Source organism: Gymnogyps californianus, chromosome 10 (genome assembly GCF_018139145.2).
Source record: "Gymnogyps californianus isolate 813 chromosome 10, ASM1813914v2, whole genome shotgun sequence".
Lineage (NCBI taxonomy): Eukaryota > Metazoa > Chordata > Aves > Accipitriformes > Cathartidae > Gymnogyps > Gymnogyps californianus.
This window is the reverse complement of record NC_059480.1, coordinates 19,359,009-19,382,557: the sequence shown is the minus strand read 5'-3', so window position 1 is coordinate 19,382,557 and position 23,549 is coordinate 19,359,009. Positions and strand designations below refer to the sequence as shown.

Below are 23,549 nucleotides of genomic sequence, written 5' to 3'. Positions count from 1 at the left end.
ATTGGGAGGATAAGCTGTAGCTACCCAGCGCACAAAAATGCGGGCGTGCATCACGACTGCCACATCTACTAGGATGCTTTTTTGTCATTTAAAGGGAACTGTCACATCAATCACACCCCTCATTTTTTTTTTTTTCTGCCTTTACTGTAATGGAGATTATTAGAAGTAATGGGAAAACAAAAAGGATTCACTCTCACTTCACTGGTAGCTTTCGCACAAATAACCCCCGCGCCTGTACACCTGGGGGAGCTGCTCGCATGGCAACAGCAAGGGCCGGAGAAGGTTTGAGCAACGACGACCGCGGAGGCGCGGCCATGCCGCCCTGAGGTAACGACGCCGCCCGGCCCCAGGCGACCTCCCGCTCCGCGCCCGCAGCGCGCGCACCGCCCCCCCCCATCCCCCGCTTCAGAAACCCGAGCGTGCGCAGAGCTGCCGGCGGGCGCCGCGCGGCCCTTGGCTCCAAGGCGTTACGCCAGCGCCCGCCTCCACGGCGGGGCCGAGCTCTGTGGTTGGTCCTCGGCGGGCGGAAGCGGTCCCGCCCCCGGCCGGTCGCGGGTTGGCGGGAAGGGCTGGCGGGGCCTGTGGTGCGGTGGGCTCGCGCGCTGCGGCTGTGTGCGAGTCGTGCTCGGCCTAACGGCTGGGCTGAGGCGGGGAGGCTGTGAGGTGAAGGTAGCGGCCGGGCCAGGTCCGGCCCAGCCTAGCTCAGCCCGGCCCGGCCCGGCCCGGCCCGGCCCGGCCCAGCCCAGCCGGAGCCATGCAGGCCTTCCTCAAAGGCCCGTCTTCCATCAGCACCAAGCCCCCCGGTGCCAAGGAGAAGGGCGCAGCCGGCGCAGCGGGGAGCAGCGGGGAGGGCAAGAGGCTCAAACCCATCCCCTGGGTGGAGAAATAGTAAGGGCTCTTCTGGGGCAGTGGTGGGGGGGGGGCGGGTCGGCTCGGCTCTGGAGAGGGTGTGTGGAAGAGGGAGTGGGTGCATAGCAAAGGGGGTTGCTGCTGTAGGTGTCTCCAGCTGGGAGAACAGCTTTAACTTTTTTTGTTACGGGGGAAAACCAGCAGTGTGAACTACTGTAAGAGCCCTTTGTTGATGTTGCTGAGCAGAAGATGCCTCCAATGCCCATGTCAACCGGTGCAGTTTCATCGCTGTGGCTTGGTGCAGAAGTGCACTAAATGCTCCATTTTTGAGAAGCCTTTATCGGCTCACAAAGTGGTAAAACATTGCTGTCTGCAATACAGTTCTGCTTCTAAAAACAGCTCAGGCAGATGTTTATAATAGAAATAGACAAACAGCTTCCTGAGAAATTAGATCACTTCAGTAATACAGACCAGAGGCATTAGACAGATTTCCTGCTATGAGTTTGACCTCAACTACAAAATTCTACTGTAATTCTTCAGTACCTGATGTAATCAGAAAGGGAAATGTTGTTTTTCTCAATTTCAATTTTCTTCTGAAACTTTGTTAGCTAAATAAATTGCATTTAATGTCTTTTTATTTAGTCGCCCCAAAAATGTGGATGAAGTCGCCTTCCAGGATGAAGTTGTTGCTGTGCTGAAAAAGTCCTTGGAAGGTGCTGATGTGAGTGTAATGATAACATCTACCCAATCAGTATGTTTAGGCAGAAACTTTAGCTAGTGGTAACAAAAACTTCTCTTTTCTAACTCAGCAATGATCATTTTTATAGTGGTACTTTATGGACAAGCTAAATGGCTTCCTCATAGTATGTTGTGATATATGTGTAAAATTTGTGATGTTTCTAGCCCTCTAAATATTGTAAAATTGTCAGCTCTGATGCAGTTTGGAATTTTTCTGGAAAAGCTCAATTGGTAAACTTCTTGTTAATAGTTTCAAATCTGGAAAGGCTTTCGTTGTCTCTACACTACTATTCAGCTAGTACTTTTGACATTCGTGTTTAAGAGGAGAGGGGAAGTTTTTCTTTCATAGAAAAGTCTGGATTGCCAGTTGTTCCTAGACAGTTCTAGTGATCTATCAGGGCTTCTATGAAACTGCTAAACATTAAAACAAATATAGTGTTTGCTAACGAGAGAAGTTTAAGTTATAAGTGCCAGGTCTACTACTTAGATAGTGATCCCCAAACTTTTTGGGTTAAAGTTTCCAAGTAAGTCTCTCTGGCTTTAAAAAGCTAAGTATGACAATTGCACTAACTTCACTGCAGTGTTGGCATCTGTGACTTAAGAATATAAAGAGGATGAGCAGAGCATTTTCAATTGCTTTGGTTTACACTTGCATTTGCTTTTGGATAAAAATTTAGTAAATATTCAGTATGAATGACGGTTATTTCCTCCAAATCAGGTGATGGGGAGGTGGAGGGACTGAAGGGAGAAATAAAGTAGATAGCCAAGAGATGGCTGTGCTTTTTTTGCAAATCTGGTCAATTCCTTCCTTTGTACGTGCTGAGACTTTTTTTGCTCCATGTTTCACCTGGAAGGGTCATTCTTGTGCTCCAAAAGCTGTTTCTGTTTTCGTGGATTGCTAATGCCAGCTGAAGTGGTTGGTAAGGATGTTCTGAAAATGACATTTGTGATATGGCTGTCTGCTCACCAAGAGCTAGAAGAAACTATTTGGACCTTTCAGAGTTTTATGCAAGAAGCCTTTCACTCGTAGTGTGCTCTGATGCACAATATGCCCAGGTAGTCTTTGGGATTTGAAAATTTTATCTTAAGACAATTTGCTCTGCAGTTCTGGTTTTGACTAATATGAGTCTGTTTCTATCTGAAAATATTAATTTAATCAGAACTTGCAAAAGTAGGAGTACCTTATTTGTTTGAGTGTAGGGAGCCAAAATGAAGCTGGTGTGACAGAACTGGGAAAGACTTGTATAATTTCTTTCTTTAGTTCATGTCTTCAGATTCAATTTACTTTGAGAATGCTGTTGTAATGTGACCTTGTCATGTAATGTTGTACCCATAGAAATCTGGGTTTCAACAGCAATGCTGCTATATTATAGTATTTGTACAGTTGAGGTAATTAGTAAGGAACTATTAACAGCTAAGGAGAAATGAGGTGCTGCCACCTATTCTGTCTGGACATGTCAGTCGTGTAACATTGCTTAGGTGATGGGTTGTGAAGTTCTATTTTGAGCAACAGCTATTTAAAACCTTACAGCTTCTGGATCAGCAATGTTTCTCAAATTATGAGCCTAGTACACTTGTGTTGACTTTTTGCCTCCTGAGTTGAAAAGACAAATTATAACTTCTGCTTAAGGTTACAGGCTTTGTATTTTGCCATAGCTACCCAAACTCAGCAAGGCATTTGAGAACAAAATCATGCAAGTACTTTAAAATATTTGACGCTTTTAAAATTTGGACATTTTTGTTAGTTCTTGAAAGGACTCATTCTGTCAAAACGGCAAAAGTGTAATTTAAACTCTGAGGTGGCTGGTACTTACTTCAGAAGTTCTTGTTGTATTTGGAGATCTGGTGAGATCAAAGAAACAGCTGTGACAACGTTGTAGGTTTGTGTAATGTGCTTTATTTAAACCTTAGTGTTGAAAATGGAGAGCCAGTCCTTTGTTGATTGGCCTGTATTTGTGGGCCTTGGTTTGGGAGCTGCTAAATGGAGTAGGACTTTTAAGTCCCTGATATATCTCCATCTGTAATAGCAAGCATCTGTCTTGTTATAAACTGGGGAAGCCAGAGTCCAAGTGGTTTTGAACTGGAGGAGTTGATTTCTCTCTGCCAGGACTGTTGATTTGTTGTTGCTTTTTTGCAAAGAAACTGACAAGTGTCATAGCATTCTTTAATTTTCATTTACTTGATGATATCTTAAAGACTGAAAAGAGTTAGGGGTAGGATTATCATTGCAATTTACATCTTCACTTGTACTGAAACTTCTAGAAAAGGAGTTGGCATTTGCACTATATGCGGTAACTTTCCCATAAGCAGGGTGATGCCTGCAGGTATCCTGCTTACCCCTGGCAAGCATGGAAAAACGGACAACCAGATCAGGTTGCAGTCTGTTTAAAAATACTGCCACAGTTACATAAAGGATTAGGCTGTGCTTGGTGAAAAAGTAGTGTAAATACTGATGATAAGTTCAGTGAGAAACAAGCATAAATGAGGTTGAAACAGAAACAGTAGTAAAGTATGGGTTTAATGGAATTAGGAAACAGATTTTTATTAAAACTTTTTACCTGCTAATGCTTGTTTTGAGAACTAGTAGAGTGTGAATTAGCACAGAGGCATGAAATTATGAATCTCCACGAAAACGTCTACCCTTGCAGTGTGCTAACCTAATGTGGTTGTTGGTGAATTTTCAGCTGTCATTCAGTAAACGTTTCCTCTCCCTGGAGCTTTTTTAAAAGATATAGGGGGATAATAATGTGTGGTATCTAATTAAACTTGAAAAAACTTTTGTTAGTACTGGATGCTGCTTACTTTTTAGTAACTAGGGAAACAAGCAACAAATGATGGGCAGAAAGAGCAGGCAAAACTTGAAATTGATTTATTTACTATAAATTGATTGAAGATTGAAATTCTTCTGTCTGTACTTTTACAGTACATACACAGTTGAATCTGTTCTCTGTGTCTTATCTTAGTTGTTAAAATGGGATGCCTGTTACGAAACTGGTCTGTCTCTGTTTCATTTTCTGATTATAGATTGTGTATTCCTGCATTTTTCTCTGCTCTTTGGATGTCTTTGGTTTTGCTGTTCCCATTCTGTCTGCATTGCTTGCTATATTCAGCATAAAATTCTCTAATTTTAGTTGACTCTTTTTAAAAATAGAACATTTATTAAGGGCTGGAAATCAAGTCAGACTGAGAGGTTTGTCTTTTTGCTATTGATTGGAGGGGACTCTTGGATTCTTGTTCTAAGAATGTAGAACTGGAACATCCCCTACTGTCAAAGGCAGCAGTTTTAAAGTGCAGCCTGATAATTTGTAAGAGGGATTACTTGAAACAGTAGTATAGAAAGCTATCACTCCTATGCTAATTAGAAAGCTTCTTGATTTCAGCCAAAATTTAGTCATGGCTAACTTACACGAATGTAGTTTATGCCAACTTTATTCTTTGTCCCGGTGTTGCTCTGATATATTTATGGAGATCAGTCATATTCCCTCTCAGCTTTTGCTTTGCTGAGCTGACTAAATCAAACTCTTTAAAAGTCAGTTCTCATAAGATAGGCTCTTCGTCACACTCCTTTAATCACCTTTCCCAGTTTGGATTCATCATCCTTGACTAAGGATGACTTGAATTTGTGTGTAGCTTTCCAGATGAAGTCTTATTAGCCCCCTGTTAGTATTAATAATTTTCCATCTGTATTGAAAGTGCACATCCTAGGACCACCATGTTACACAGGCTTATACTGTTCCTCTGATTGACAGACAAAACAGTGTCAGCTTTTATTTTATTCCAGCTGATGAATTCCAGACATCTAGCAGATATTTAGTTATATTCTCAAATTGTGAGATTTTATGCTTTGTGCTGCTAAATGTCATCCTGTAATTCTTACTGCAGTCTTTGCTGTGCTGCTCTGATCTTCCTGTGTCAGCATATTTCTGTAATGCATTCCTATTTTTCATGCTGAGGTTATTAATTAAACTATTTGGAAAATCAGTTAACCTAATCTCTTTAAGAAATGCCACTGGTCTCCTCCTTTGAAAAATCCTTGGATGGATGTAGAAATTTGCCAGTGCTAAGCATTCCAGTCAGTCGTTGCAAGCATCTCTGTGATTAGTGTTAGGCTATGTCTGCATTGCACTCAGTGCAGGCGTTCACAAGCTACCTTATTGCAGTGGAGTTAATGGCAGCACAGAATTCTCAGTATGGCTTGAAAAGGCAGTCTGGGGAGCTGAGAAAGTAAGGGATAGCTAACCTGTGACAGATTTTGTCGCAGCTGCACTGCTAGTATTACCCAGACTGTTTGAAGGGCATCCTTGGATACATTTGCACGTCACTGCAGTCATAACAGTTAAGTTCTGTAGGCTTTAGTGATCTCAGACATGACCTGGAGGGAATATATCAAAATAAAATATAAATGGAAGTATCAATTTTGATAGAACGTGTGATGATGCCACTGAATAACAGCTTGTTCATGGTGTGTTATAAACAGCAACTGTTTGTCCTCCTTTAGAGCATTATGTGCAATGACCTAGAAGTGAAAGACTTGGTATTATTTACCAGGAGGAATAGATAGTTTCTGTTCTATTAGGTGCTCAGATTTTCAGTAGGTTTTCCTGTTTGTGGTTTGTTTTGTTTATTTCCTTTTCTTAAAAATGGTGCCTTGCTGTTTCAGCTTCCCAATCTGTTGTTTTATGGCCCACCTGGAACCGGAAAGACTTCCACTATTTTAGCAGCAGCTAGAGAACTCTATGGGTAAGCTGGAATCAAGTTGCTTTGGTGTAATCAACTATCACATGTCTTCTAATCATGTGACAGAGTGCCTCTGGTCATTGCCTGTTCTTATGTAGCTTCTAGGTCTTTTTCAGGAATATCTTCACATTCTAATTCAGCTCTAACATGAGATTTCTTTCTCATTTGTCCTGTCACAAGTCATTGATTTCTGTTACCAATATAGACTTATAACACTTGAGACTAGCAGCCATGTAGCCCTATAGCAGAGAGTATGAAAAGAAATGGCTTGCATATCCCTTACTGAACTTTGTAAAGGAATTCCAATTTTAATAGTATATTCAGTAAGTTGTTAGCTACACGTAGATCTCAAAGTACTTCATAAAATGTCTGAATTGTAGTCTTTCCGTTATGCACCATTGAATTGTGTCTGGAAGTAATGTTGGGAGTCAGACTAAAATTCAGCATGTGTACATTCATCAATTCACTTGTAACACTTGGGAGTTTTTGAGTAGTGAATTCAGTGACCCATAAGCAAAAAAGGGATGAGAAGGTGGTTTGATGTTATGATCAAATCTAATGTTGACTTTAGTACCTCCCTCCCCCTGCCCCCCATCCTCATCTTTAATTTTTGGCTCATGTTGTTTTTTGGAGAGAACCACTTCGAGTTTAATAGTAGAAAGACAATTCCGCGTTGTGTGTCCTTTTGAATTCCCAGAACTTAAAATCCACTGTATTCTTTTTTTTTTTTTTTTTTTTTTTTTTTTTTAAATCAGAGGTGCTGCTGTATAGTACTGCTGCTACATACTGCCTGTATTATACTTTCTACATATTTCTTTCTGGTAGTATTGCAATGGCAGAGCACTGCCAGTAACTGTATCTGGGCATTTTACTTGTTCTTCCACATTGCTCACAGCCTATAAGTAGAAAGGCATATCGTATAGTGCTCTGAATTTATGAAGCCAACTTCCTACTTTTTTTTTCCTGGATAACTGATGTAATTTTATACTTCATTGTTTTCTGCAGTCTGGGAGGCAATTGTAAAAATAGCTAATGTCTTTTAACAAAGTGTGTTATTTAGTAATGCTGGCAAAAATAATACCTGCCATTCAAAAAGGCCAGAAGGGTTGTTGCTATACTTTATAATGTATCATTACAGGAGTTAGCAGCTAACACGTTGTAATAAAAAATTTTGCAGGCCTGAATTATTCCGGCAAAGAGTCCTTGAGTTAAATGCTTCTGATGAGCGTGGAATACAAGTGATTCGGGAAAAAGTGAAGGCTTTTGCTCAGCTAACTGCATCTGGAAGCCGTTCCGAGTAAGTGCTGGATCAAACCCCTCTTGCTTAGGACAAAGCCTGTGGTTGCTTTTGTTTAGATTAACTTTATAATTCTAAGATAAATGATGGGTCAGCACTGCCCAGAAGTTTGCAACACACACAGTCCTTTGGCTAAGTTTTGACTTCATGTAATTTCATGTTGAGAGTTTGAATACCTGGGAGGAACTTTTGCTAGTGCTGTTAGAGAGAGGCAGACAGGGAGAACCCCAGAAGATCAAGCCTTCTAGGTTTGGTGATACATTGTTGCCTTTGCAAAGGTTGTCTGACTGCCATAGAAGAGCTTCTTTGGGTAAATTGTGGTGGAAGTTACTTCTCTAGTACCTCTAATCTGCAGCATCTCATACAAGATGGGTGCTAGTTTGTAAGATACTAACAAGATTCTGGAGTTAGGTGGTGAGAAGCCCTGTGCAGGTGAAGCCATATATGCGGAAAAAACAGATTGTGGAAAGTAGCAGGAAGAAACTGCATGCCAGGACCATCTGGCAAGAAACGGTCTTGTGTACTGAAATTCGTCTGTTGCAGTGTTCTTTGAAGTTCAGGGAATCAGGAAGCCTATAACAAGAAGAGCTGCATTAGTTGTTAAAAGAAGAAACTTAAAGCAAGAATATATATTTTAGAGGACTTTTGCAGTATTCAACTGTCGATCTTGAACTTGGTCCCCTCCCTTTATTACAAATATTAGTCCTTTATCTAAAAATAATCAAAAAAGATTGAACCTCTAAATATGTTCTATTTATTGGGTATAAATACTTAAGTAAAATATGAATTGCTATTTGCAGTGATTTTTTTTTTTTTTTTTTTTTTTTACTTGGTCAATACATTGCATGTCTCCTGGATAACAGATTTCTTATTTTTCAGTGGTAAAGTTTGTCCTCCTTTTAAAATTGTAATCCTTGATGAAGCAGACTCAATGACTTCAGCAGCCCAGGCAGCCTTAAGACGCACAATGGAAAAGGAATCTAAAACAACACGTTTCTGCCTTATTTGTAACTACATCAGCAGGTGCATGTGGCATTTGTTGCTTATTTGGACTTGTTGCCCTTCCTGTTCTGTAGTCTCCCCCCCCCCCACCCCCCTCCCCGCCCCGAGGTTGATACCTAGTTTTCATAGTTTTCAGTTAATAGAGATGTAGCTATGTGAATACAAGACTGAAGACAATGTTTAGGTTTCGACTTTTATTTTTTACAGTGTTGCAGTTTTAAGGTTATGTTGCCCTTTTCTGCCTTGATAGCTTTGTCTGTATGAACTTGACCCATGCATTCATTTACCAAATGCTTACCTTCCTTTCTTTCAGAATAATTGAACCTTTAACATCGCGATGCTCCAAATTCCGCTTCAAGCCTTTGTCAGACAAAATCCAACAGCAGAGGCTATTGGATGTTTCTGAGAAGGAACACGTGAAAATCAGTAGTGAGGTAACTTCATGGTTGTCATGTAATTTTATTGCTTAATCCAGTGCATAATTGCATTGCAGTGAAAGGGGCTAAGTCAGCATACTTTTCCAGACTGCTCAATTGTATTAAATACAATATATAAACTCATTTAGATATTATTCTCCTTCCATAGATGGGATGAATTTTAAGAGTCTTCCTAAAACCAATGAAATGTCCACCAGAGAAAATTGAAGCAAAACTGTAGGGCTTTTTGTTCTGTGCTGAGTATACATGCATTAAACCGTGCTTCATTCTGAAATTGCCAGCACACATTTACATTAGTAGAGAGGTTGCTTTGTAACTTGTGTATTGTGCCTGTCTGACAATCTGCTTTAGGTACTACTTGATGTTTTAAAATCAGTGTGCTGAGAAAGTGTACTGGATTTTCATTAACAGTGAACATATAACTTGGCATTTTCTGACACTATTTTTCAGGCAGTATCATACCTTGTTAAAGTGTCAGAAGGGGACTTAAGAAAAGCAATTACTTTTCTTCAAAGTGCCACTCGCCTAATGGGCGGGAAAGAGATCACAGAGAAGATAGTCACTGAAATTGCTGGGGTAAGCTATGCTTTACGGTTTCTCCTGTAATTAGTCTGAAAAGCATTTGTGTAGTAAGTCTACTTGCTACCTGTGTCTACCTTTGCTCAAGGTTGGATTAAAAAATTGTTTTATACCCGTTAGTACTGCAGTATGGTACCGATAGACTATCCACCAGAATTTTAAAGACTACCTGATTCTGTACACTTATTACATAGGAAGTTTCTAGCAACTTATTCTGTAAGTCAAGAAAAACTATAAAATAGTCTTATAATTCAAACTGAAGTTGAAATATTTTGCCCATGAATGCAAAATGTATTGCCTTTTGTGGGACAGTAGACTAGAACGTCTTTTTGGTGCTTTTATATATATGTGTGTGTGTTTATAGGTATATGTGTGTATATAAGTATAGATCGTTGCAAAATATGGTTTGGAAACACAACAGGGGAATGACTTTCAGTAGCAGCTCATTTTCAACTTAACGTTCACAGTGACAGTGTCTCTTCAAGGATCTGTGTAGATTTTGCTTTTTAACAAAACAGCAGTGACTTCTTCTAGAATGACATAGATAATACTGACAGGGACAGGAGAAACCTGAGAGGAAATGCATTTAATAAAACTTGTGTGAAGGTGTTCCTATAGCAACAAAACACTTACCCCCTGAAGCACGAAATGTAAGATTAGGAGTTGAGGAGCTGAAAAATAAATGGGCTTTAATGATGGACACGCTTCCCTCCGAAGTGCTACTGTCATAGCTAATTGTAAGGGTTGTGAGGTTTTCACTTTGATGGAACCAGAGGCAATTGCTACTGTGCATGTTTTACAGAACAGTTTTAAACAATTTTCTCAGTGAACTTGTTGTTCAGGTTTGTGTATCTAGCTGTAGAAAAGAGCTGGATTTCACTTACACATATCTGTAAATCACAATTTCTAAGAAACCTAGGAGAAGTTGACTGTCATGATAGGAAAGAGAAGCATGAAATTCCATTATTGAATAACGCTTGCTTAAACCAAAAGGAACCCAACTTTACATCTTCATAAAGACTTCAAGTTCTTGGTCGTACATAACTTTTGTGACCTTGGAGTGACCTTAGTACAAAAGATTAATAAAGAAGCTTTGAAACCAAACTGTCCAGATGCTCAACTGACAGGAATGACAATGAGTAGAGGGGAGAATGTGAGCAGTGCTTCCCTGCTCAGAGCTAAATAATGGCATCTGTCAACTTTTTTCTTCTGATTTATTGTCTGATCTTGTTGCATTGGGCTTTTTTTGTATGCCCCTGGTGCGTCACTGGAGAGAAACTGATTTGCTGTTTTGCTTAGGTGTAGAATGGTACAGAAAGCATTGGCTGATCTAATTGTTGAAGTAGGTCCTCCACTTAGTCAGTGTCCTGAATAAGCGATTGTGTGTTGGATTTATGAAGGTGACTTTGACAATTCACTATCATTATATAGTTTTTATTTTAATATCACCAATATAGGACAAATGCTGCAGCCTAGCTCTCACTCTTAAAATGTAGCTAGTCTGTCTTATATACTTGCTTGAAAGTGGTTGGGTGTGTAGAGGAATGAAATGCTAAAATGGCCTCCTTCATAAACAGTTTGTATCTGTTATTGTAAGCATCAACTTCAATTTTAAGTTTACAAAGTTGAAATTAAGAAACGTAACTTCTTATTACAGGTCATCCCTAAAGAAACAACTGATGAACTGCTGTCTGTCTGCCAGAGTGGTTCATTTGAGAAACTGGAAACACTGGCAAAGGTAGAGTCCTCTTAGTGCTCTAGCCTGGATATTTTTCTAGGCCACTGCCCTGTGAATCCTTTGTGGCTGGGCTGCAGCTGAAGAACGTTTGGCCTCAGGTCAGTTAGGATGCACGTTTCAGGAAGCACGTCTTTTACCAGTTAGTACTCTGATCTTCCCCTTCTGAGGAAGAGCTGTCAAAGCTGCAAATAAGATTCCCTACCAGTGTGACTCTGGCTTTCTCCTGAGTTAAACTGATGACATGTGGAGCTGTTAGGCTGAATTAGGCAGAGTAGGAAATCCTAGCGAGACACTTGGTTCAGGCTTTTAGAATTGTGCCTTCAGTGGACTGGGCTAGTCTCTGGAGTAGTCACGTTCTTCGTTACATGGAAGCTGTGTTAGATGAGAAGTATCTGAATAAAGCTGTAATAAGTCTTCAGTTTTTAAATATTTCATGTGAATCTTACAGTACGCTAGTGATTAAGTTTGTCTCACAAACTGCAGCGACTTAGAATAGATCTTGCTGGAGAAGGCACAAGCTACTGGTTTATAGAGGTGGATTTATTTTCTTTAATACAGAAAAGGTTCTTACTCTCTTTGAAGAGCGGGAAATTCCTGATCTCATGAGTTTAAAGGAGGCTCAGACAGTCTTGAACTGGATTTGAAATCAAGGAGTTGTCCCTGACAGAGGGGAGCGTGCCACAGTACCATTCTCCCTTCCAGTGAAATGTTCCATGCCTGTGTGAAAAAAGCCACTATTGGTCAGCCTCCTGCTTTTTACTTGGCTGAGCCTCATCGGATAGTTTTGGCAGGACCTCTGCTTTTGAGTCTGGATTTATTCTCCTGTAAACTTGCAGCAGATCTTAGAATTGTTGTGCAAGGATTTGTGCAGATGTCACTGCCTTACACTTTCACATTTACTTACCATGATGTCTGAAAATGTTTTGATCTTAAGAGGTGATGATACGGATTTTCTAAATCCTTAGAGCTGGTATAGTCTTTCATCAAACCATGATCTAATCTAATGTAGTAGTTTGGAACTGTTCTCCAGTTTCTAGAGTAGGTACTTCATGTGGGGTTTTGTTTCAACTATTAGTGCTCGATATGTAGTTGACACAATTTGAATGCATACTTCTGTAAAGCATCGGTGTATATTTTGCTGTACAGAAAAATAAGGTTGCACCAACTTTTTTTCTATTTCATAAACTTCTCTCTGCCTAAATGGCTTCATGGACTACTGTTCTCAATATTTGCTGATTTTGTAACTGGGCACTACTGATTTAAAAAAAAAAAAAGCTATCTTTAGTTGCCGTGGCTTTTATTTTATTTAAAAAGTTTTGGCCTTAGAGATCTCTGTATGCCTGAGGCTAGCAACTACCAGATGAAGAAAATAAATCAAAGTAGGTGGCACTTTAAAATGTGAGGGCTGTGAAACTGCCACATGATGCTGTGGATGCTAAGCTTTCCTAATTTTAGAATAAGATTGGACAGGTTCAGTGGAGGTTGTTAAATGCTTAAAATGTCTCTAGCTCAAAATCCCCGAGATGTAAATTGTCAGAAGCTGGAAGAATATTTGGGCAAAATAATTGCTAAATGCCTGCTCTTAGCCTTTCCTAGGTGCTCACTTCAGGTCACTGTCAGGCAGGATGCTGGACTGTATACAAACTACTGACTTGTCCTCTAAAATGTAAAAGTTCAATAATAAATTTCAGTACAGTCTCTCAGTTCAGATGGAATTTTTCCAGATTGGTTTTCCGGTTTGTGGTGTTTCTGCTGCTAAATTATTTCCATTTTCCTCTCTCCCTGACACAGAATCTCATAAATGAAGGGTATGCTGTTGCTCAGCTTGTAAACCAGCTGCATGATACTGTTGTTGAGAGCGAAGATTACAGTGACAAGCAGAAATCTGTCATAGTCGAGAAACTTGCAGTAAGTGTTTACGCACACGCTCTCTCCCAAGAAGTATACATAATGATTTATTTTGATTTTTAGTTTTGAATGTTTCTTGGTAGAACCTAAATTTTTGTCCTGAGAAATTTCATGAGAAGGAATTGAAATCCAGTTAAGATAATTAAGTGAATTATTAGCCAGATTATATTGTTCTAATGGGACTCGAGCAAGAGGTTTGTGGGCTTGTGTTTGGGTTTGGGTTTTTTTTTTTAATATAAGGTAGTAGGGAAAATTAAGATGAGATTAAGTCAGCACTTAAAATTAGGAGCTGCAATATGCAAGTTTTTGTTCTGGTGTGTAAAATATGCCTCTTCAAAAAAAGAGTTAATGAACTTGTTAAATTTTGACCAAGAAGACAAGACAGCTGTGGTGGAGGTTTTGCTAAATTCACTGAAGAAAGGCCGATAGTGTTGATGACGTGCAGAGCGATGCTCCTAGCAGTTAGTTGCTGAGCAAATGGTGCATCCTTTCCTTGGCCTCCTCAAGAAGATGGAGGCCGGAGAGGTCATTCTTCCCAGTTTGGTATGATGGGTATGTGATGTGTGACTGCTGGAGAAGTTGTTGCCAATTAAGTAAGTAAACAGTTGGCAAACTTCATCTTGGTGTTCTCCATTGTAACCTGAGGCAGCTGCCTTGAGCACCACCATTTTAAGCGGGTTCTACCTTCTCTTTTCTGTTTGCAGGAAGTGGACAAATGCCTGGCAGATGGTGCCGATGAGTACTTGCAGTTGATGAGTCTCTGTGCCCTTGTGATGCAGCAGCTAACACAGAACACTTAGCAGCTCCTCCAGCAGCGGCTGGCAGCAGAGTAGAGCAGCTTTTTGTTCCATGGGTGGCTGAGGATCCGCAGGGACCTGTATACTTTTGTACTGTTTTTTGCAATAAAAGGACTGCTCAGCAGTTGGAAAAGCTCATGCTGGAGTATTTGATTCAATTCTTTTTACACTAGGTTAAAGAGATCTCTGGCTGCTGAGGAGCCAGTAATGCTCCTGCTTTGCAGTTCTTTGTTGTAGACTTACACACGGAAAGGTAAATGCATCAAAAATGAGCATATACATACTCTAGTTATCACCAGCTGAAAGCAGAGAAAGGAAGGACGAGTTGTTCCTGTCAGCCCATGTTGCTTGGTTTTGAAAGTATTGACTTGGCAAAACAATCACCTCCTTACTCAACACAAGGCTTCAGGCTGAACCCAGCTCCTGAGGGAGCGTGTCCTGTGCCACCTCCATCTTGTGTCAGACCCTTTAGCATTAAATGCTGTGAAAATCACTTTCTGCTAAATGTATTGCAATACTTTTATTTTACTTAAGCTATGTAAGTTAAGAAAAAACATGGGGTGAAGGGCAGGTCATGTTCTAAAGAAGTTGCTTAGATTTTCTTGAGTGTCTCATTCCATTCTTGCTCACAAAACCAGTCTTTAAAGCTGTTAACCTGTATAAAGAACACAGCTCTTGGGGGTGGCTGAGCATCTTTAGGGCAGTCTTGGACCCGTGGGTCTGTTCCTTCTGCAGATGCTAGTTCAACAGCTGTTGGATTCTGGTTACGTGGAAGTTGAAGTCCCTGTACTGCCCCACCTTCCTGAATGCCAGGAAGAAAGGCCTTGGGCTGGTAATGAGCATCAATGATGCAGGCGGTGGGCTTTTTAATCAACTCAGTACTGATTATTAAGCAAGCCATTTTCTACTCTGATGAAAGGGTGTTTCAGTGTTATGGACACATGTCCATCACTCTGGCACTTCAAGTACTCCAAGGTACTACTCACAAAACAGAGCCCCTGCAATTACTGACAAAGCAGAGAAGCACCTAGAAGCCCAGTAACTGATGAAGCTCAGGAGGTCCGGACACTGAGCACAACCATGCCTGCTGAACCCTTGCAGCAGCTGACACTTTGACCTTGCACACTTCACTCAAGTCAATCACCCTCCCCTATAAGCAAGGCACCCCTCTAACCAAGAAGCAACTATTTACAATTTAAGTGAATATAGAAGTATTTTATTGAACATTCAAACTTCATTAAGACATGTGCAATATGGCAAATTTTACTGGGTTTAACCCTAACTAAGACAATAGTATGATTGCTTGCTTGCTGGGGCTTAGCAACAGGGTCCAGATCACACTTACCACTAATTAAATACTTTATTGAATAAATACATATGAAACAAAAATGCATTTTAATGCTCTTATAAAAGTTTAGAGATTTTGAAAGGCCTTTCCAATTCAATCAGAAGTGTAAGTACATACAATAAAGGAAGGTAGGCTAGTTTAACATAATTGGCTGACTTTATACAGCACTTATATCTTTTAGTCCATAAGTAAATTATTAAATGATAAAGAACATCTAATACAACCACTTCTATGGAACTAGGAAATAAATTTCTAATAAAGAAAAAATTTACAGACCCCATGACTTTCCACCCAACCCCAACAGTCTAACCCTAAAGTGGATAAAGCCGATGGCTTTCCCCACAAGAGCTCACGACAAAAAGTCGCTTCGCTTATCAAAAATCTGTATTTCTGATCCGTTATAAGCATTGAGACAAGATTCAATATATCCCCAAAGAAAGAAGCACAATGCACGTTGTGAATCGCCTATTCAGCAACAGCGAGCACTGCATTCAAAACCACCTCATCCCAGGGATTAAATGAGATCAGCCACATTCATGGGCATCTCCTCCACTGTAGTATTGTAGAAAGTCTCAATGTCTCGCAGGATCCTCTTGTCCTCTTCAGTGACAAAATTTATAGCCACGCCTTTTCTGCCAAAACGACCACCCCGGCCAATTCTGCACAAAAAGAGAACACATTTACACACAAGTTAACTACTCTAAGCCGCTTTAAATGTTTTGCAAGATCCATTCATTAACTGCTGCTCTTTTATCTGCCACTGGCCAGTTCATGGTGTATTTACAGGACTAGCTGCTACCAGTCATGTCTGGTCAGGAAAAACTAGCAGTTAGTGCCAACAGTACAGAAGAAACGTCCATCCTACGGAGAGTAGCAGAGCAGAGGAGGTTACTCTTTTGGCTGCAAAGTAAGATCTTTATTTAATGGTTGGTACTGTGGTATGCAGGCCTAGCTTGTCTCCCTCCCGTCTGTTCAACTAACATACCCATACCACATGCATCCAATCCTAAACACATGGCACACAAGAGAAGCTATTGTTCCAAAATCACTGTTCCTAAATTAATCCAATTACATCCAGTAACATGGAACAGCATGCTCAACTTGAGAATTTTTAATTCAACATAACTGTTTCCAGTGGGAAAACTTAGGGTTTTTTTCCTTAAACAGGAAAATCCAAGCTCAACATTTTTGTGTAAGCCCAAGTCAGCCACTAACACATCACAGTGCAGACTAGTTACACCCACCATCAGTTCTGCCTTCCTGCCGACTGCACAATAAAGCACCTAGTCAGCAAGAGCTAAATACACAAAAATGGCTCACAAAACTTAGTGAATAATCGTGACAAAAGAAATATATAAATACCGACTCGCTCTTTATTCAAACTGTGCCGCTTACGAATCCACGTCCTAAATTACGTCAACGCCGTTTCTGAGCACCATCTTGTGTCACCAACTGCTGCTATCGACTCCTGTATTTTTTTACATCAAGTAACAAAGCACAGTTTACTTAATTTAGGGACAGTCACTAGAAGCAGTTAACTAAACCTAGGGAAACAAAACTCAAATTCCTACCAGAAGACACACACCACAGAGGAAAGAATCCCACTGCACAAGGAGCCACCAAGAGCAAACAAGGCACATAAAACATGAACCCAGTTGGACCTCCAGAAGTGATGGCAGTCCTATACAACTAGTTTGCTAAGAATATTAAGGTCTAGTCACTGAGCAGCAGCAACTGAAGATTAGCTAGGACCTGCAGCTAGAGCTAACATTGCTGTCAAGATGCTAGGCCAGTTATGGCTTCTGTAATCATACTCCACAACCTACACAACAGAAAAGTAGTTCAGTAGCTGGCAATTTCCCCAGGTTGCAGCAAAGAATGATCAGCCATCACTGAACTCATCACGCATCTAAGTTTTCCCACTGCTTTGTTTTATTATCTGAAAGTCCTGCTCCTCCCTCATTTCAGAACAATAGCTGTGCAAGTCAGGGCTTTTTTTAAAATCAAACACACAACTAGTTTTATTTCCTGCTAGCTTTTTAGCAGTTACTGTATGAACGGATGCGTAACACCTCCTGTTATTGGCAAGGACTAAAGGGAAAACCAGGTGAGGTTCTGTGCTGATTTCTGTAGAGGACGTGACATTCAGTGTAGCACACCAACTCGAGGACAGAGCCCACTAACCTGTGAATGTAGTTTTCACGATTGGTCGGCAGGTCATAATTTATAACCAGTGACACTTGCTGCACATCAATGCCACGAGCCTGAAAGGCAACACAGAGTCTTTAATGCAAGTCACAGGCTGTACGTTACATTATTTATCCCGTGCTTTTGTCGACCACATGGTTAGTGATGAACTACAACTGTGTAGTCCATAGTGGAGCGTAGTCTTTACTCTTCCAAGAAGCTCCAGGTAGTTCAGGCTACAAGAACCTTCACTGAGTTATGAAGCTTTTGGCACCAGATTTAAACAGAAATGTGTTCGGTATAAGATCATACTCACCAGCAAGTCAGTGGTGATCAGGACACGGCTTGATCCTGATCTAAACTCTCTCATGATAACATCCCGTTCCTTCTGGTCCATGTCACCATGCTGTAGAGTTAAAAAAGTTGTAATTACTACAGTTACCAATACTCCAGACTGGAATATCCTTTAAAAAACAAAGTGATGTATGAAACCCAGCGTCCCTACCTGCCGTGGGAACAAAGCAGGTACGGATAGAAGGAAGCATTTTTCTTTAAGCAGGGGGAACGATAATACAGCACTGCACAGCTATATTATAACTTTCCTGCTTTTCACTCAAATACAGCTCATTGTGACTTGTTTTTCAGTGCGTACATGGCATTTCATAAGTTATGTGGAAGTATCAATTCTTACCAGAGCTGAGACTGTGAAGTCTCTGGCATGCATTTTCTCTGTAAGCCAGTCTACTTTTCTCCTTGTATTCAGGAAAATAACAGCCTGTGTAATGGTCAGTGTCTCATACAAATCACAGAGAGTATCCAGCTTCCACTCCTGAACAGAACAAGGAAGATCAGGAAATGCATCATGCTACTGACAGTTCAATACATAACAAGAATCTGAAACATGGAATAAGACTCAAAAGCAACAACCAGTTAAACGTGCTCTGGTGTGCAATAATATTCAATATGACCTGAAAAGTTGGAATAGGACACTAAGCAAAAGTTTCTGCACCAACTGTTGCACCAAATCTTAAGACACAGGACACTGGACATTAAGAAAGAGGTCCACCCTAGTCATTTTTGATCCAGTGCATAGTTTTTCTTCTTCTTGCGTGTACTCTACTAGCATTATTACAGACACCAAAGCTCAGCCTTGGTTTCTGTAATTTTAGCACAGTGCTTTAACAAGAAGGTAAGAGAACTTAAGCTTAACTCTTCCAGGCAGAGCAAGTACAACTGATACCAACCTCTCTTTCAACATTAATGTAGAATTGCTTGATACCCTCCAGAGTCAGTTCTTCCTTCTTCACCAGAATACGTATGGGATCTCTCATGAACTTTTTGGTCACTTCCAACACATCCATTGGCATTGTAGCTGACAGCAACACAACCTAGAATGCAGTACTCAGTGTTAGCATGTACCTAGGACACCAATTTTGATTTAGACAATTCAGCAGTTCTCAGCTACACTGTAGCCAAATCTGCATCCATCAATTTAACCACGTAAAAGGTTTTTTTTTTTACCTGGATGTTTGTGCTTAATTTTTGAAAGATCTCATAAATTTGATCCTTAAATCCACGGCTCAACATTTCATCAGCTTCATCCAGAACAAACATTTTGATCCATTTAGGTGCTATTAAAAAAGAGTATCTCATGAAATTTCAGAAACGTACTGAATACTTTTATTAATATCACTCTCCTTTAGAACTAAGCTTTCCAGTACAACTCTCTACAACAACAGCAAATGCACTACACTTAAGCTTTTACTGGGTGTGAAATTTACATTGGAAATTTATTATCAAGAGCAAAATTAAATTCATACTTACAAAGGTAGCGTCTGTTTAACATATCAAACACACGCCCTGGAGTTCCAACCACAATGTGCGGAGCCTCAGCCTGAAGTTTTTGCATTTCATTGCGAACATTTGTACCACCAATACAAGCATGGCATGTTGCTCCCATGTAGTCTCCAAGGGCCAGAATTACCTTTTGAATCTAAAATAAAACCCTTTCATTAGTAGCGGTTCCTGGTACATTAAAGATTAAGCCCTGCTGTCATTGGTGCTTAAGGACTTTGGAAGCTAAGAGAGCAAACAAGGACTATGCAGGTCTTATGGTTAGAAGAGATGGTTGCTAATGATTTTGCCCAACTGCTTGTTACTGAAAGTTGTTCACTAGAAAGCTTAAGTCAGAGGGGCACTTGAGTTAAATTTTTGTCCTTACTAGTTGACCTAGAGAAGTGACTACCATGCATCTGCTATTACTAAGTTAAAAGCAGGGCCTCCAGAAGTGAACTCAAGTTTTCAACTGTTAAGGTCTGCATGTTAAGCACTTGCAGAATGTTCATAAAAGAGTGTACAAGCGCACTGCCATATGCCAGGCTTCGAAACAAGTCTCACCTCACCAATGTCTTCAGAGTAGAAGACAGGCTAAACATTCTGATCAGAGGTTCTTGTTCCACTGACCTGCCTTTTTTTTTTTTAAATTTCTTTCCTGTCTGATTTAGTATGTTTAGCTTTACTTTCAAGAAGAATCTTCACTATAGCACTGGCATCTCAGTATATTCTAGTTGAACAAGACAGGAAGTTGTATATAATATTTTCTACTCCGAGTTCTGTTTAACATTTCATCTTAAGACCCCGCATTACTGATATACATTCATCCTAAAAATGAAGTATCCTGTAAGTTTTGTTAAACACTCCCACTTAGTAAAACAATACCAAGCCCTGAAGGTGAAGTAGACATGCAATAACATTCAGTCAGGAAAACATCACAAAAATACAAAAACAATGAAGTGACCACATGCGCACTGCAGTTTTCATGTTGCACAACTGCACGCAAGTTCAAATAGCTTCCAAAAAGTATGTTTTGTTTCCACTCAGAACACTGTGCTTTAATAACATAACTTGTATTTTGTTTTTCTGCTGAAGATGCTCCCTCAGAACTATACACAGCATAGCAGCTGGCTCCTGCATCCCTGCCCCAGCATACCCTCCACATGCATCAGCTCAACTTTTCAAGCAGGCAGAGAACTTGTGGGACAGAAGCCAGTTTATATCCCCCATTACTCAACACAAAAAGGGTTCTGAATGGATATCAGTTACAGCCCCTTAAGAAGTCTGTTTGTTGTCTCAGTTGTGAAACCTGAAACCTATGCAACACACAAGCAGCTTTTTTTTTTTTTTAACTACACTATCAATACCTGTTGAGCCAGTTCTCTGGTAGGGGCCAATACTAGTGCTTGGGTCTCCTTGAGATCAATCTCCAACTGCTGCAGGATGGAAATAGCAAATGTGGCTGTCTTGCCAGTACCTGACTGAGCTTGAGCAATCACATCATACCCTAAAAAAAGTAGGATACACATTTACTGCTCCCACACAGGTCATTCACGTTTTTAGTTTTATTTTATTCCCTTTGAAATAAGTGATCAGTATTAAGAGTTCTCTCCATTTCAGGTCAGTCCCGAAAGATGGTGTACCATCATATCACTTGTTCAATAAGGATTAAAAATAGGTATCATCGCACACTAATAAAACAGTGTATGCATTTTACAACACTTTCCTAATTATCCGATGTTGATATCAACAAATGGATCACCTGCATACCTTTGATGCATGGAATAATAGCTCTCTGCTGAATAGCTGAAGGCTTCTCAAAACCATAAGCATAAATGCCCCTCAGAAGGGATTCTTTTAAATTCATATCATCAAAATTGTCAACAATCTCATTCCAATTGCTCTGTAATAAAGAAAAAAACAGAAAACATTAAATCCAACACCCAACTCTATCAGTGATTAAATTCTCAAGTCAGTTCACATGTGCTCACCTCAATGACACCATCGGGGTCCATTCCCTCTGGGCCGCCATGGTCTCTGTCACCAAATAGAACAAACAAGCTGTTAACACAGTAGCAACTAACATGCAGAAGCGAGTCGACACCTTGGCAGCCAACAGCCATATCTGGAACCCGTGACAGATCATCCTAGCAGGTGCTTTGATATTTTGCCAATCGAGGAACTGCTACCCTCTTCCCCACTGGCTTGTGGTGCCACTAACCCAAGTCCTCAGCTCTCAGTGTGACAGATCATCATTCAAGCCACAGTGAGGCTCACAGTGAATTTCAGACTGCGGAAAAACCCACCACAAAAACACGGCTCAATCCCAGGTAAACAGCCTTGCCTATTAAAAAAAAAAAACCCATCTAGCCGGCAAGACAACGACCGCCGCTCCCGGTGTACAGCGCCCCCCTCACGGAAGGCATCTGTTTAAGGCGGGGCTCCGCACGCTGGGCCCCGCAGTTGTGGGGAGGGAGCAGGGCAATGGCTGCCGCTGCGCACTCCAAGCTAGCTCAGCTGCAGCGCCTGGCGCGAAGCGGGGAGGGGGGGGCGGCGGGGGAGGCGGACTCCCGGCTCCGCTGCGGTTCTTCCCCCCCCCCCCCGCCCCGCCTCAGCTCAGCGCCGGGCAACTCTCGCGAGAGCTCCACCCCTGGGATTGCGCAAATCGGACACTGCGCGCAGGCGGAGGAAGGCGCCGGGCGATCGCCCAGGGGGCCGCGCCCCTCCCCCCTCCCCGAAAAAAAAAAAAATGGTCTCGCCCTCTGCCGGGCCCGCAAAGCCGGGGGCGAACCAACGGCGGAAGGCGGACGGGGGAAGATAATTTTAAGAAAGAAATCCTGAACACGGCGCTCCAACATTTTAATTACAGCTTAGCTCAGTGGGTACGACTAAACGAGAAATAGCCCTTTTTCAGGGGTGGGGGTAGCTAAGAAAATCAACAACGAAAAAGCGAACCCTGAGGAGTAGAACTAAACCCCTGCTGAACCGCGAGTAAGGGGAGAGACGGGGCCGAAACATCTAGAACCAGGAGGGGCCGGGGCACCAGGCGCCGTCTAACCGCAGCGCCGAGCCGCCCTCAGAGCGCTGTCTCGAGCGCGCAGGCACCCCCCCACATACAACCTCCCTTTTTTCCCCCCCCTCTCTCTCACCACCTCCGCCCAGCCCATCGAGCCTCCTTACGAAGAAAGGGTCCGGGGCCTCCGCATGCCGCGCCATACCTGCTATAATCCGCGGAGCCGCCTGACATGTTCCGCACACGAGCTCTGTCCTCAACTGAAAAGGCAAGCTCCCCCCCGCGCCCGCTTTATATATCCGCCCCGCTGCCGGACTCGTTTCGTTCTGCTCTGCGCATGGATATACACCTCACGCCACAGCAAAAAAGGCACGAATCCCCCCAGACTGAGCGCCCTGCCCAAGAGATTCCCCTCACCCCACTGTTCGAGATACTCTGGAGGGGGTGGCTGAGCCACTCGGGGCCACGAGGTCAAGGGAACGTGGAACTACTTTTTTCCTCAGAGCGCGGAAGGATATTGCACCATTGGCGGCGTGACAGCACCTCGCTCCTTCCTCCCGCTCTCCCTCCCCCACCCCCCCCGCTCGCTCCTGCGCACGGGGTTTCCCGCCCCGGCCCCTGCTGCAGCGAGGGGGAGGGGGAGCGTGGCGGGGGCGGGGGCGGGCGAGGGCGAGGGGGGGGTCGGCGGGAAGGGGCGAGGGCGGCCGGGGCCTGGCGGGGCGCGGGGGCAAGCAGGCGGGCTGAGAGGGGCACCGAGCAGGCCATGCGGCAGCAGCTGAGGGGGCAGAGCGGCTCCCTGTCATGGCTGCGTTTCCCCCGCCATGTCGGTTATTTTTAAAGCCCCGGTGCCTGGAGTCAGGGGATGGCAGAGGAGAGCGGCTTCCTCGGGCGGGGGGAGACGGCTCCTAGGCCGCGGAGCTCGCCCCCTCCGTCCCCCACACAGAAATGGCTCCCTCCTCCTCCCCGCCAGGCGAAACACACCCTGAGTTCTCCCTCCTCACCTTCTGGGGAGGGGCAGGAAGGGGCTAAGTCCGGGTCGGTTAGCGAGGGGAGCGGCGCCGGGTGACCGGGAGCGGCGGCCGGCGG

At 42.3% G+C, this 23,549-nt stretch overlaps 2 protein-coding genes and 3 non-coding genes across 6 annotated transcripts; 1 reads left to right on the top strand and 4 right to left on the bottom strand.

Moving 5' to 3' along the window:
• Positions 1 to 599: 599 nt before the first annotated feature.
• Positions 600 to 14,220, top strand: RFC4 (replication factor C subunit 4). The gene is made up of 10 exons (XM_050902597.1): positions 600 to 888; positions 1,492 to 1,570; positions 6,248 to 6,327; positions 7,502 to 7,621; positions 8,501 to 8,644; positions 8,937 to 9,057; positions 9,511 to 9,636; positions 11,297 to 11,377; positions 13,169 to 13,285; positions 13,990 to 14,220. Exons 1-10 carry the CDS (start codon positions 755 to 757, stop codon positions 14,083 to 14,085), a joined length of 1,098 nt encoding a protein of 365 aa, XP_050758554.1. The 5' UTR covers positions 600 to 754; the 3' UTR covers positions 14,086 to 14,220.
• Positions 14,221 to 15,282: 1,062 nt separating this feature from the next.
• On the bottom strand, positions 15,283 to 22,724 carry EIF4A2 (eukaryotic translation initiation factor 4A2). Of its 2 annotated transcripts, none has more exons than XM_050902235.1 (11): positions 22,669 to 22,724; positions 21,442 to 21,487; positions 21,221 to 21,353; positions 20,818 to 20,957; positions 19,442 to 19,610; positions 19,139 to 19,248; positions 18,862 to 19,005; positions 18,309 to 18,446; positions 17,934 to 18,023; positions 17,615 to 17,694; positions 15,283 to 16,089 (listed from the first exon to the last, which is right to left on the bottom strand). In XM_050902235.1, exons 1-11 carry the CDS (start codon positions 22,695 to 22,697, stop codon positions 15,945 to 15,947), a joined length of 1,224 nt encoding a protein of 407 aa, XP_050758192.1. In that variant the 5' UTR covers positions 22,698 to 22,724; the 3' UTR covers positions 15,283 to 15,944. The 2 variants fall into 2 exon arrangements, with proteins under 2 accessions (XP_050758192.1, XP_050758193.1); XM_050902236.1 differs by having other exon boundaries at positions 21,442 to 21,485; positions 22,664 to 22,697.
• On the bottom strand, positions 18,099 to 18,225 carry LOC127020394 (small nucleolar RNA SNORA63). Its single transcript, XR_007767074.1, has one exon. It is a non-coding gene; the product is annotated as a small nucleolar RNA SNORA63 (small nucleolar RNA).
• Positions 18,628 to 18,808, bottom strand: LOC127020391 (small nucleolar RNA SNORA81). The gene has a single exon (XR_007767071.1). It is a non-coding gene; the product is annotated as a small nucleolar RNA SNORA81 (small nucleolar RNA).
• LOC127020393 (small nucleolar RNA SNORD2) lies at positions 21,037 to 21,106 on the bottom strand. The gene has a single exon (XR_007767073.1). It is a non-coding gene; the product is annotated as a small nucleolar RNA SNORD2 (small nucleolar RNA).
• Positions 22,725 to 23,549: the final 825 nt, after the last annotated feature.